This window comes from Hemibagrus wyckioides, linkage group LG23 (genome assembly GCF_019097595.1).
Source record: "Hemibagrus wyckioides isolate EC202008001 linkage group LG23, SWU_Hwy_1.0, whole genome shotgun sequence".
Taxonomy (NCBI): Eukaryota; Metazoa; Chordata; class Actinopteri; order Siluriformes; family Bagridae; genus Hemibagrus; species Hemibagrus wyckioides.
Window position 1 is genome coordinate 2,840,407 of NC_080732.1, and position 17,206 is coordinate 2,857,612.

Below are 17,206 nucleotides of genomic sequence, written 5' to 3' on the forward strand. Positions count from 1 at the left end.
CTTAAAGTCATCACAAATATACTCGATGACCCTGGACATATGGGGTACTTCTATTGGTCTCTGGAGAAACTGAATATTTAACGTGTCCATTTATATGTCCAATTCAACTCCTGAAGAAAATCTGACTGATCCCACCCTTTCTTGCAGGTATTTTTACTTCATTTGAGAAAACATGATACAATGCTCTCTAGGCTGCCCTTCCAGTAAAGAATATGTAGATATTCAGAGGACACTTCATGCTGTTTTACTCTTGTGGAGAATATATGACGCACTGCCCTATAGGATGCTCCTATGTGCAAGAAACTATCATGAAGTGCCCTCTAAGGGGACCATCCAGTGTAGAATACACAATACAGAGGGCAGTTCATTGTATTTTCTCACACATGGGGGAACTTTGTGGTGAATATGTAATGCTGTACCCTATAGGATTCCCCTATGTGCATGGAAGCATAAAAAATGCCCTCTAGGGGGACCATCCAGTGGAGAATACACAATACAGAGGGCAGTTAATTGTATTTTCTCGCACATAGGGGCACCTTTGTGGTGAATCAGTGCCCTACAGGGTGCCCCTATGTGCAATAAAGCATCATGAAGTGCCCTCTAGTGGGATCTCTTAGTGGACAATACGCAATACAGAGGGCAGTTAATTGTATTTTCTCGCACATAGGGGCATCTTTGTGGTGAATATGTGATACTGTGCCCTATAGTATAGCCCCAGGTGCGATAGAACATGAAGAAGTGCCCTAATGGGTGCCTTTTTTTTCTGGCTTCCATTAAATCTATTCTTTTCTGTGATCACCAGAAGATGAATAAAAAAGTTCCTTCCTGGCTGCAAAACTAACTGTTCTGAACTGCACGGATCTCTCAGATAACAGACTTAAAGTAACAGGAGCTCAGCAGGTGCGGATAAAATTACACGTGCTCACCGGATGCTCAGAAACACCGCTCGCCTGCATTTACGCACGTGCACCCGGCGGGTACAGGCGCGGACATGGCGGATATGAGTGCGTTATTGTTATTAATTTGGTAGAAGAAGCTTCAGGTTTGAGGAATGTACCGGTGGCATGGAGGCGCGCGGAGAGTGCAGTCCGGCGAGCGAGGACGATGCGCCACCGGAGGACCGGATCAGCGTGAGTCTCTTATCAAGTCTTTTTCTTTTCCATAACTAATGTGCGCTACATGTTCTGGTTCTAGAATGAATTTTCTGCTTATGCAGTTGGATCATATAGTACACCGTTATAGAATTATTTTCTTTATTTAATCACACTGTCCGGTGTCACCAGGATGAGGATGAGGTTCGCTTCTGAGTCTGCTTTCTCTCAAGGTTTCGTCTTCATATGGTTTTAGAGTTTTTCCTTTTCACCCTCACCCCTGGATTACTCATTAGGGTTACATTTAAAAGGTATAATTTACACCACCAGGAGCATCTTCTTCTGCAGAGTTCCTTAAGGTCTGATGATATACTTCAAATAACTTTATACTATAATCACATTTTCAGGTGAAAGCCAGGTTTATTAACATGTTTAACTTTACTTCAAATTACTTATTTTCTCAATTTCTGTCAAAAGATAACCAACCAAACAACAAAGTAACCATCCAACAAACAAACAACTACATAAATCACCCAACAAATAAACAATAAAATAAACAAACAAACAAATAAACTAACATGCCAACTAACCAACCAATCAACAAACAAACAAATCATTTAAACATTCAACAAACAAACAAATAAATAAACAAACAAATAAATGAACCATCCAACCAACAAGCAAATAAACAAATCTAGCAACCAACCAACATACCAAGGAAACAAACAAACAACTAAATAAAGCAAACTAACAACCAACAAACCAATAACAAACAAACAAACAAACAAACAAATAAACTAACCTACCAACCAACCAACAAACAAAGAAAATAAATAAATAAATAATATCTAGAGATTTCCCAGCAGCTGTTAGTGACTGGTTTTCCCCCATGTTGTGTTCCATGTTCAGTGAAACCAACCAGCAGCCATTGCAGTTCCTCATGAGAGGTTATTAGGCCATTAAGCAGCGGCCCTCGCTCAGCTCATTGTAAGTAAGTAAAACGAGGGGATGAGATGACATGGCATGAATAATGAATGTTCACTGAAACACCATGAGGCTGAAAAGGTTAACTCCTACACACCGCGGTGAGAGAGACACAGCGGGGGAAGTTCTCCAACAGGAATCTGGAACCTGGGGCCCGAGCCTCGCTTCTACAGTACACAGGCCACCGCTTGTGTCTCTCTCACAGCAGGATAAAGTCTAATCTATAAACAATAACAATATTTAACACAAAAATAAAGTGTACAGAATCTACATAAAAGAACCTACATAGCACAATAATAAATAAATAAATAAATAAATAATTTAATTAAGTAATAATCATTATTATTATTAATAATAATAATAATAATAATAATAACAATAATAATAATAATAATACACAAATACATCCTAAACAAATTTTACACAATAATAAAAAGTAATGATTACAGTATAAGGGAATATTATCTCATTATTATAGCTATTTATTTGTTTGTTTGTTTGTTTTTTTTGTTTCATTTATATATATACTTATATATATATATTTATAGATATACTGTATATACCCTTTTTTTTTTAAAAAAAAGCTAAAATACTAAATTACAGTAATGTATCAAAAAGAATAGTCTATCTAAACAGAAAATATTATATATGTAATATAAACGACACTTTAATGAAACAGTTTTACTGTGTGTGTGTGTGTGTGTGTGTGTGTGTGTGTGTGTGAAATCAGAGGTTAGACTTTTAGATGAACACTGACAGTGTGGATTGGCACAGCTCTTTCTTATCGTCACATATCACAACAGCGGCGGTTGGAATTACCGCTTCATCTCACTCACACACTGAAACAGATCCAACTGGGTTACACTATCTACCACTAAACATCTACCACTAAACATCTACCACAAAACATCTACCACTAACATCTACCACTAACATCTACCACTAACATCTACCACTAACATCTACCACTAACATCTACCATTAAACATCTACCACTAACATCTACCACTAAACATCTACCACTAAACATCTACCACTAATATCTACCACTAAACATCTACCACTAAACATCTACCACTTACATCTACCACTAACATCTACCACTAAACATCTACCACAAAACATCTACCACTAAACATCTACCACTAAACATCTACCACAAAACATCTACCACAAAACATCTACCACTAAACATCTACCACTAAACATCTACCACAAAACATCTACCACTAAACATCTACCACAAAACATCTACCACTAAACATCTACCACTAAACATCTACCACTAACATCTACCACTAAACATCTACCACTAAACATCTACCACTAACATCTACCATTAAACATCTACCACTAACATCTACCACAAAACATCTACCACTAAACATCTACCACTAAACATCTACCACAAAACATCTACCACTAAACATCTACCACAAAACATCTACCACTAAACATCTACCACAAAACATCTACCACTAAACATCTACCACTAAACATCTACCACAAAACATCTACCACTAACATCTACCACTAAACATCTACCACTAACATCTACCATTAAACATCTACCACTAACATCTACCACTAAACATCTACCACTAACATCTACCATTAAACATCTACCACTAACATCTACCATTAAACATCTACCACTAAACATCTACCATTAAACATCTACCACTAAACATCTATCACTAACATCTACCACTAAACATCTACCACTAACATCTACCACTAAACATCTACCACTAAACATCTACCACTAAACATCTACCACTAACATCTACCATTAAACATCTACCACTAAACATCTACCACTAAACATCTACCATTAACATCTACCACTAACATCTACCACTAACATCTACCATTAAACATCTACCACTAACATCTACCATTAAACATCTACCACTAACATCTACCATTAAACATCTACCACTAAACATCTACCACTAAACATCTACCACTAAACATCTACCACTAACATCTACCATTAAACATCTACCACTAACATCTACCATTAAACATCTACCACTAAACATCTACCACTAAACATCTACCACTAAACATCTACCATTAACATCTACCACTAACATCTACCACTAACATCTACCATTAAACATCTACCACTAACATCTACCATTAAACATCTACCACTAACATCTACCACTAAACATCTACCATTAAACATCTACCACTAACATCTACCATTAAACATCTACCACTAAACATCTACCACTAAACATCTACCATTAACATCTACCACTAACATCTACCACTAACATCTACCATTAAACATCTACCACTAACATCTACCATTAAACATCTACCACTAACATCTACCATTAAACATCTACCACTAACATCTACCATTAAACATCTACCACTAAACATCTACCACTAAACATCTACCACTAAACATCTACCAATAAACATCTACCATTAAACATCTACCATTAAACATCTACCACTAACATCTACCATTAAACATCTACCACTAAACATCTATCACTAACATCTACCACTAAACATCTACCACTAACATCTACCACTAAACATCTACCACTAAACATCTACAACTAACTTCTACCATTAAACATCTACCACTAAACATCTACCATTAAACATCTACCATTAAACATCTACCACTAACATCTACCATTAAACATCTACCACTAAACATCTACCACTAAACATCTACCATTAAACATCTACCATTAAACATCTACCACTAACATCTACCATTAAACATCTACCACTAAACATCTACCACTAAACATCTACCATTAAACATCTACCACTAAACATCTACCATTAAACATCTACCACTAAACATCTACCACTAAACATCTACCATTAAACATCTACCACTAACATCTACCATTAAACATCTACCACTAACATCTACCATTAAACATCTACCACTAAACATCTACCACTAAACATCTACCACTAACATCTACCATTAAACATCTACCACTAACATCTACCATTAAACATCTACCACTAACATCTACCATTAAACATCTACCACTAAACATCTATCACTAACATCTACCACTAACATCTACCACTAAACATCTACCACTAAACATCTACCACTAACATCTACCATTAAACATCTACCACTAAACATCTACCACTAAACATCTACCAATAAACATCTACCATTAAACATCTACCACTAAACATCTATCACTAACATCTACCACTAAACATCTACCACTAACATCTACCACTAAACATCTACCACTAAACATCTACAACTAACTTCTACCATTAAACATCTACCACTAAACATCTACCATTAAACATCTACCATTAAACATCTACCATTAAACATCTACCACTAACATCTACCATTAAACATCTACCATTAAACATCTACCACTAAACATCTACCATTAAACATCTACCATTAAACATCTACCACTAACATCTACCATTAAACATCTACCACTAAACATCTACCACTAAACATCTACCATTAAACATCTACCACTAAACATCTACCATTAAACATCTACCACTAAACATCTACCACTAAACATCTACCATTAAACATCTACCACTAACATCTACCATTAAACATCTACCACTAACATCTACCATTAAACATCTACCACTAAACATCTACCACTAAACATCTACCACTAACATCTACCATTAAACATCTACCACTAACATCTACCATTAAACATCTACCACTAACATCTACCATTAAACATCTACCACTAAACATCTACCACTAAACATCTACCAATAAACATCTACCATTAAACATCTACCATTAAACATCTACCACTAAACATCTATCACTAACATCTACCACTAAACATCTAACACTAACATCTGCCACTAAACATCTACCACTAAACATCTACCACTAACATCTACCACTAAACATCTACCACTAAACATCTACCACTAACATCTACCATTAAACATCTACCACTAAACATCTACCATTAAACATCTACCATTAAACATCTACCACTAACATCTACCATTAAACATCTACCACTAAACATCTACCACTAAACATCTACCATTAAACATCTACCACTAAACATCTACCATTAAACATCTACCACTAAACATCTACCACTAAACATCTACCATTAAACATCTACCACTAAACATCTACCACTAAACATCTACCATTAAACATCTACCACTAAACATCTACCATTAAACATCTACCACTAAAGATCTACCATTAAACATCTACCACTAATCATCTACCACTAAACATCTACCACTAACATCTACCACTAAACATCTACCATTAAACAACTACCACTAAACATCTACCATTAAACATCTACCATTAAACATCTACCACTAAACATCTACCACTAAACATCTACCATTAAACATCTACCATTAAACATCTACCACTAAACATCTACCACTAAACATCTACCACTAAACATCTACCACTAACATCTACCATTAAACATCTACCACTAAACATCTACCATTAAACATCTACCATTAAACATCTACCACTAAACATCTACCATTAAACATCTACCACTAAACATCTACCACTAAACATCTACCATTAAACATCTACCACTAACATCTACCATTAAATATCTACCACTAAACATCTACCACTAACATCTACCACTAACCATCTACCACTAAACATCTACAACTAACATCTACCATTAAACATCTACCACTAAACATCTACCACTAACATCTGCCACTAAACATCTACCACTAAACATCTACCACTAACATCTACCATTAAACATCTACCACTAAACATCTACCACTAACATCTACCACTAAACATCTACCACTAACATCTACCACTAAACATCTACCACTAAACATCTACCACTAACATCTACCATTAAACATCTACCACTAAACATCTACCACTAAACATCTACCACTAACATCTACCACTAAACATCTACCACTAACATCTACCATTAAACATCTACCATTAAACATCTACCACTAACATCTACCACTAAACATCTACCATTAAACATCTACCACTAAACATCTACCACTAAACATCTACCACTAACATCTACCACTAAACATCTACCACTAAACATCTACCACTAAACATCTACCACAAAACATCTACCACTAAACATCTACCATTAAACATCTACCATTAAACATCTACCACTAACATCTACCATTAAACATCTACCACTAAACATCTATCACTAACATCTACCACTAAACATCTACCACTAACATCTACCACTAACCATCTACCACTAAACATCTACAACTAACATCTACCATTAAACATCTACCACTAAACATCTACCACTAACATCTGCCACTAAACATCTACCACTAAACATCTACCACTAACATCTGCCATTAAACATCTACCACTAAACATCTACCACTAACATCTACCATTAAACATCTACCACTAAACATCTACCATTAAACATCTACCACTAACATCTACCATTAAACATCTACCACTAAACATCTACCACTAACATCTACCACTAAACATCTACCACTAAACATCTACCACTAACATCTACCATTAAACATCTACCATTAAACATCTACCACTAAACATCTACCATTAAACATCTACCACTAAACATCTACCACTAAACATCTACCATTAAACATCTACCACTAAACATCTACCATTAAACATCTACCACTAAACATCTACCATTAAACATCTACCACTAACATCTACCACTAAACATCTACCACTAAACATCTACCATTAAACATCTACCACTAAACATCTACCACTAAACATCTACCACTAACATCTACCACTAAACATCTACCACTAAACATCTACCATTAAACATCTACCACTAAACATCTACCATTAAACATCTACCACTAAACATCTACCATTAAACATCTACCACTAACATCTACCACTAACATCTACCATTAAACATCTACCACTAACATCTACCACTAAACATCTACCACTAACATCTACCATTAAACATCTACCATTAAACATCTACCACTAAACATCTACCATTAAACATCTACCACTAAACATCTACCATTAAACATCTACCACTAATCATCTATCACTAAACATCTACCACTAAACATCTACCACTAACATCTACCACTAAACATCTACCACTAAACATCTACCACTAACATCTACCACTAAACATCTACCACTAAACATCTACAACTAACATCTACCACTAACATCTGCCACTAAACATCTACCACTAAACATCTACCACTAACATCTGCCACTAAACATCTACCACTAAACATCTACCACTAACATCTACCACTAAACATCTACCACTAACATCTACCATTAAACATCTAACACTAAACATCTACCATTAAACATCTACCACTAACATCTACCATTAAACATCTACCACTAAACATCTACCACTAACATCTGCCACTAAACATCTACCACTAACATCTACCACTAAACATCTACCACTAACATCTACCATTAAACATCTACCACTAAACATCTACCACTAAACATCTACCACTAAACATCTACCAATAAACATCTACCATTAAACATCTACCATTAAACATCTACCACTAACATCTACCACTAACATCTACCATTAAACATCTACCACTAAACATCTACCATTAAACATCTACCACTAACATCTACCATTAAACATCTACCACTAAACATCTACCACTAACATCTACCACTAAACATCTACCACTAAACATCTACCACTAACATCTACCACTAACATCTACCATTAAACATCTACCACTAAACATCTACCACTAAACATCTACCATTAAACATCTACCACTAAACATCTACCATTAAACATCTACCACTAAACATCTACCACTAAACATCTACCATTAAACATCTACCACTAACATCTACCATTAAACATCTACCACTAACATCTACCATTAAACATCTACCACTAAACATCTACCACTAAACATCTACCACTAACATCTACCATTAAACATCTACCACTAACATCTACCATTAAACATCTACCACTAACATCTACCATTAAACATCTACCACTAAACATCTATCACTAACATCTACCACTAAACATCTACCACTAACATCTACCACTAAACATCTACCACTAAACATCTACCACTAACATCTACCATTAAACATCTACCACTAAACATCTACCACTAAACATCTACCAATAAACATCTACCATTAAACATCTACCATTAAACATCTACCACTAAACATCTATCACTAACATCTACCACTAAACATCTACCACTAAACATCTACAACTAACATCTACCATTAAACATCTACCACTAAACATCTAACACTAACATCTACCATTAAACATCTACCACTAAACATCTACCACTAAACATCTACCAATAAACATCTACCATTAAACATCTACCATTAAACATCTACCACTAAACATCTATCACTAACATCTACCACTAAACATCTAACACTAACATCTGCCACTAAACATCTACCACTAAACATCTACCACTAACATCTACCACTAAACATCTACCACTAAACATCTACCACTAACATCTACCATTAAACATCTACCACTAAACATCTACCACTAAACATCTACCATTAAACATCTACCACTAACATCTACCATTAAACATCTACCACTAAACATCTACCACTAAACATCTACCACTAACATCTACCATTAAACATCTACCACTAAACATCTACCACTAACATCTACCACTAAACATCTACCACTAAACATCTACCACTAAACATCTACCACTAAACATCTACCACTAACATCTACCACTAAACATCTACCACTAAACATCTACCACTAAACATCTACCACAAAACATCTACCACTAAACATCTACCATTAAACATCTACCATTAAACATCTACCACTAACATCTACCATTAAACATCTACCACTAAACATCTATCACTAACATCTACCACTAAACATCTACCACTAACATCTACCACTAAACATCTACCACTAAACATCTACAACTAACATCTACCATTAATCATCTACCACTAAACATCTACCACTAACATCTGCCACTAAACATCTACCACTAAACATCTACCACTAACATCTACCACTAAACATCTACCACTAAACATCTACCACTAACATCTACCATTAAACATCTACCACTAAACATCTACCATTAAACATCTACCACTAACATCTACCATTAAACATCTACCACTAAACATCTACCACTAACATCTACCACTAAACATCTACCACTAAACATCTACCACTAACATCTACCATTAAACATCTACCATTAAACATCTACCACTAAACATCTACCATTAAACATCTACCACTAAACATCTACCACTAAACATCTACCATTAAACATCTACCACTAAACATCTACCATTAAACATCTACCACTAAACATCTACCATTAAACATCTACCACTAACATCTACCACTAAACATCTACCACTAAACATCTACCATTAAACATCTACCACTAAACATCTACCACTAAACATCTACCACTAACATCTACCACTAAACATCTACCACTAAACATCTACCATTAAACATCTACCACTAAACATCTACCATTAAACATCTACCACTAAACATCTACCATTAAACATCTACCACTAACATCTACCATTAAACATCTACCACTAAACATCTACCACTAACATCTACCACTAAACATCTACCACTAACATCTACCATTAAACATCTACCATTAAACATCTACCACTAAACATCTACCATTAAACATCTACCACTAAACATCTACCATTAAACATCTACCACTAAACATCTACCACTAAACATCTACCACTAAACATCTACCACTAACATCTACCACTAAACATCTACCACTAAACATCTACCACTAAACATCTACCACTAAACATCTACCACTAAACATCTACCACTAACATCTACCACTAACATCTACCACTAAACATCTACCACTAAACATCTACCACTAACATCTACCACTAAACATCTACCACTAAACATCTACCACTAACATCTACCACTAAACATCTACCACTAACATCTACCACTAAACATCTACCACTAAACATCTACCATTAAACATCTACCACTAACATCTACCATTAAACATCTACCACTAAACATCTACCACTAACATCTACCACTAAACATCTACCACTAACATCTACCACTAAACATCTACCACTAACATCTACCACTAAACATCTACCACTAAACATCTACCATTAAACATCTACCACTAAACATCTACCATTAAACATCTACCACTAAACATCTACCACTAAACATCTACCACTAACATCTACCACTAAACATCTACCATTAAACATCTACCACTAACATCTACCATTAAACATCTACCACTAAACATCTACCATTAAACATCTACCACTAAACATCTACCACTAACATCTACCACTAAACATCTACCACTAAACATCTACCACTAACATCTACCACTAACATCTACCATTAAACATCTACCACTAAACATCTACCACTAAACATCTACCATTAAACATCTACCACTAAACATCTACCATTAAACATCTACCACTAAACATCTACCACTAAACATCTACCATTAAACATCTACCACTAACATCTACCATTAAACATCTACCACTAACATCTACCATTAAACATCTACCACTAAACATCTACCACTAAACATCTACCACTAACATCTACCATTAAACATCTACCACTAACATCTACCATTAAACATCTACCACTAAACATCTACCATTAAACATCTACCACTAACATCTATCACTAACATCTACCACTAAACATCTACACTAACATCTACCACTAAACATCTACCACTAAACATCTACCACTAACATCTACCATTAAACATCTACCACTAAACATCTACCACTAAACATCTACCAATAAACATCTACCATTAAACATCTACCATTAAACATCTACCACTAAACATCTATCACTAACATCTACCACTAAACATCTACCACTAAACATCTACAACTAACATCTACCATTAAACATCTACCACTAACATCTAACACTAACATCTACCATTAAACATCTACCACTAAACATCTACCACTAAACATCTACCACTAAACATCTACCACTAACATCTACCACTAAACATCTACCACTAAACATCTACCACTAAACATCTACCACTAAACATCTACCACTAACATCTACCACTAAACATCTACCACTAAACATCTACCACTAACATCTACCACTAAACATCTACCACTAACATCTACCATTAAACATCTACCACTAAACATCTACCACTAAACATCTACCATTAAACATCTACCACTAACATCTACCACTAAACATCTACCACTAACATCTACCATTAAACATCTACCACTAACATCTACCATTAAACATCTACCACTAAACACTAACATACCACTAACAATCTACCACTAAACATCTACCACTAACATCTACCACTAAACATCTACCACTAACGATCTAAACATCTACCACTAAACATCTACCATTAACATCCACTAACATCTACCACTAACATCTACCATTAAACATCTACCACTAACATCTACCATTAAACATCTACCACTACATCTACCATTAAACATCTACCACTAAACATCTACCACTAAACATCTACTACATTAACATCTACCACTAACATCTACCACTAACATCTACCATTAAACATCTACCACTAAACATCTACCACTAACATCTACACTAAACATCTACCAATAACACTCTACCACTAACATCTACCACTAAACATCTACCACTAACATCTACCACTAAACATCTACCACTAAACATCTACCACTAACATCTACCACTAAACATCTACCACTAACATCTACCACTAAACATCTACCACTAAACATCTACCACTAACATCTACCACTAAACATCTACCACTAAACATCTACCATTAAACATCTACCATTAAACATCTACCATTAAACATCTACCACTAACATCTACCATTAAACATCTACCATTAAACATCTACCACTAAACATCTACCACTAAACATCTACAACTAACTTCTACCATTAAACATCTACCACTAAACATCTACCATTAAACATCTACCATTAAACATCTACCATTAAACATCTACCACTAACATCTACCATTAAACATCTACCATTAAACATCTACCACTAAACATCTACCATTAAACATCTACCATTAAACATCTACCACTAACATCTACCATTAAACATCTACCACTAAACATCTACCACTAAACATCTACCATTAAACATCTACCACTAAACATCTACCATTAAACATCTACCACTAACATCTACCACTAACATCTACCATTAAACATCTACCACTAACATCTACCACTAAACATCTACCACTAAACATCTACCATTAAACATCTACCACTAAACATCTACCATTAAACATCTACCACTAACATCTACCACTAAACATCTACCACTAACATCTACCACTAAACATCTACCACTAACATCTACCATTAAACATCTACCACTAAACATCTACCACTAAACATCTACCATTAAACATCTACCACTAACATCTACCATTAAACATCTACCACTAAACATCTACCACTAACATCTACCACTAAACATCTACCACTAACATCTACCACTAAACATCTACCACTAAACATCTACCACTAACATCTACCACTAAACATCTACCACTAAACATCTACCACTAACATCTACCATTAAACATCTACCACTAAACATCTACCATTAAACATCTACCATTAAACATCTACCACTAACATCTACCATTAAACATCTACCACTAAACATCTACCACTAAACATCTACCATTAAACATCTACCACTAAACATCTACCATTAAACATCTACCACTAAACATCTACCACTAAACATCTACCACTAAACATCTACCACTAAACATCTACCATTAAACATCTACCACTAAACATCTACCATTAAACATCTACCACTAAACATCTACCATTAAACATCTACCACTAAACATCTACCACTAAACATCTACCACTAACATCTACCACTAAACATCTACCATTAAACATCTACCACTAAACATCTACCATTAAACATCTACCACTAAACATCTACCACTAAACATCTACCACTAAACATCTACCATTAAACATCTACCATTAAACATCTACCACTAAACATCTACCACTAAACATCTACCACTAAACATCTACCACTAAACATCTACCACTAACATCTACCATTAAACATCTACCACTAAACATCTACCATTAAACATCTACCATTAAACATCTACCACTAAACATCTACCATTAAACATCTACCACTAAACATCTACCACTAAACATCTACCATTAAACATCTACCACTAACATCTACCATTAAATATCTACCACTAAACATCTACCACTAACATCTACCACTAACCATCTACCACTAAACATCTACAACTAACATCTACCATTAAACATCTACCACTAAACATCTACCACTAACATCTGCCACTAAACATCTACCACTAAACATCTACCACTAACATCTGCCACTAAACATCTACCACTAAACATCTACCACTAACATCTACCACTAAACATCTACCACTAACATCTACCATTAAACATCTACCACTAAACATCTACCACTAACATCTACCACTAAACATCTACCACTAACATCTACCACTAAACATCTACCACTAAACATCTACCACTAACATCTACCATTAAACATCTACCACTAAACATCTACCACTAAACATCTACCACTAACATCTACCACTAAACATCTACCACTAACATCTACCATTAAACATCTACCATTAAACATCTACCACTAACATCTACCACTAAACATCTACCATTAAACATCTACCACTAAACATCTACCACTAAACATCTACCACTAACATCTACCACTAAACATCTACCACTAAACATCTACCACAAAACATCTACCACTAAACATCTACCACTAACATCTACCACTAAACATCTACCATTAAACATCTACCACTAACATCTACCATTAAACATCTACCACTAAACATCTATCACTAACATCTACCACTAAACATCTACCACTAACATCTACCACTAACCATCTACCACTAAACATCTACCACTAACATCTACCATTAAACATCTACCACTAAACATCTACCACTAACATCTGCCACTAAACATCTACCACTAAACATCTACCACTAACATCTGCCACTAAACATCTACCATTAAACATCTACCACTAAAGATCTACCATTAAACATCTACCACTAAACATCTACCATTAAACATCTACCACTAACATCTACCATTAAACATCTACCACTAAACATCTACCACTAACATCTACCACTAAACATCTACCACTAAACATCTACCACTAACATCTACCATTAAACATCTACCACTAAACATCTACCACTAAACATCTACCACTAAACATCTACCACTAAACATCTACCACTAAACATCTACCATTAAACATCTACCACTAAACATCTACCACTAAACATCTACCACTAAACATCTACCATTAAACATCTACCACTAAACATCTACCACTAAACATCTACCACTAAACATCTACCATTAAACATCTACCACTAAACATCTACCACTAAACATCTACCACTAACATCTACCACTAAACATCTACCACTAAACATCTACCATTAAACATCTACCACTAAACATCTACCATTAAACATCTACCACTAAACATCTACCACTAAACATCTACCACTAAACATCTACCACTAAACATCTACCACTAAACATCTACCACTAACATCTACCACTAAACATCTACCACTAACATCTACCACTAAACATCTACCATTAAACATCTACCACTAAACATCTACCACTAAACATCTACCACTAAACATCTACCACTAAACATCTACCACTAACATCTACCACTAAACATCTACCACTAAACATCTACCACTAACATCTACCACTAAACATCTACCACTAAACATCTACCACTAACATCTACCACTAAACATCTACCACTAAACATCTACCACTAAACATCTACCACTAAACATCTACCACTAAACATCTACCACTAAACATCTACCACTAAATATCTACCACTAACATCTACCACTAAACATCTACCACTAACATCTACCACTAAACATCTATCACTAAACATCTACCACTAAACATCTACCACTAAACATCTACCATTAAACATCTACCACTAAACATCTACCACTAACATCTGCCACTAAACATCTACCACTAACATCTGCCACTAAACATCTACCACTAACATCTACCATTAAACATCTAACACTAAACATCTACCATTAAACATCTACCACTAACATCTACCACTAAACATCTACCACTAAACATCTACCACTAACATCTACCACTAAACATCTACCACTAACATCTACCATTAAACATCTACCACTAAACATCTACCACTAAACATCTACCACTAACATCTACCACTAAACATCTACCACTAAACATCTACCACTAACATCTACCATTAAACATCTACCATTAAACATCTACCACTAACATCTACCACTAAACATCTACCATTAAACATCTACCACTAAACATCTACCACTAACATTTGCCACTAAACATCTACCATTAAACATCTACCACTAAACATCTACCATTAAACATCTACCATTAAACATCTACCACTAAACATCTACCATTAAACATCTACCACTAAACATCTACCACTAAACATCTACCACTAACATCTACCATTAAACATCTACCACTAAACATCTACCACTAACATCTACCACTAAACATCTACCACTAAACATCTACCACTAACATCTACCATTAAACATCTACCACTAACATCTACCACTAAACATCTACCATTAAACATCTACCACTAAACATCTACCACTAAACATCTACCACTAACATCTACCACTAAACATCTACCACTAACATCTACCACTAAACATCTACCACTAAACATCTACCACTAACATCTACCATTAAACATCTACCACTAAACATCTACCACTAAACATCTACCACTAACATCTACCACTAAACATCTACCACTAAACATCTACCACAAAACATCTACCACTAAACATCTACCACAAAACATCTACCACTAAACATCTACCACTAACATCTACCATTAAACATCTACCACTAAACATCTACCATTAAACATCTAC

At 34.8% G+C, this 17,206-nt stretch overlaps 1 protein-coding gene across 1 annotated transcript in view; it reads left to right on the forward strand.

The window, feature by feature from the left end:
- Positions 1 to 1,064: 1,064 nt before the first annotated feature.
- Positions 1,065 to 17,206, forward strand: part of tmprss7 (transmembrane serine protease 7) — a 28,055-nt gene continuing 11,913 nt past the window's right edge. The window contains exon 1 of the mRNA XM_058375803.1: positions 1,065 to 1,130. Coding sequence (XP_058231786.1) covers positions 1,065 to 1,130 — 66 coding nt within the window. The remainder of the gene's footprint in view (positions 1,131 to 17,206) is intronic.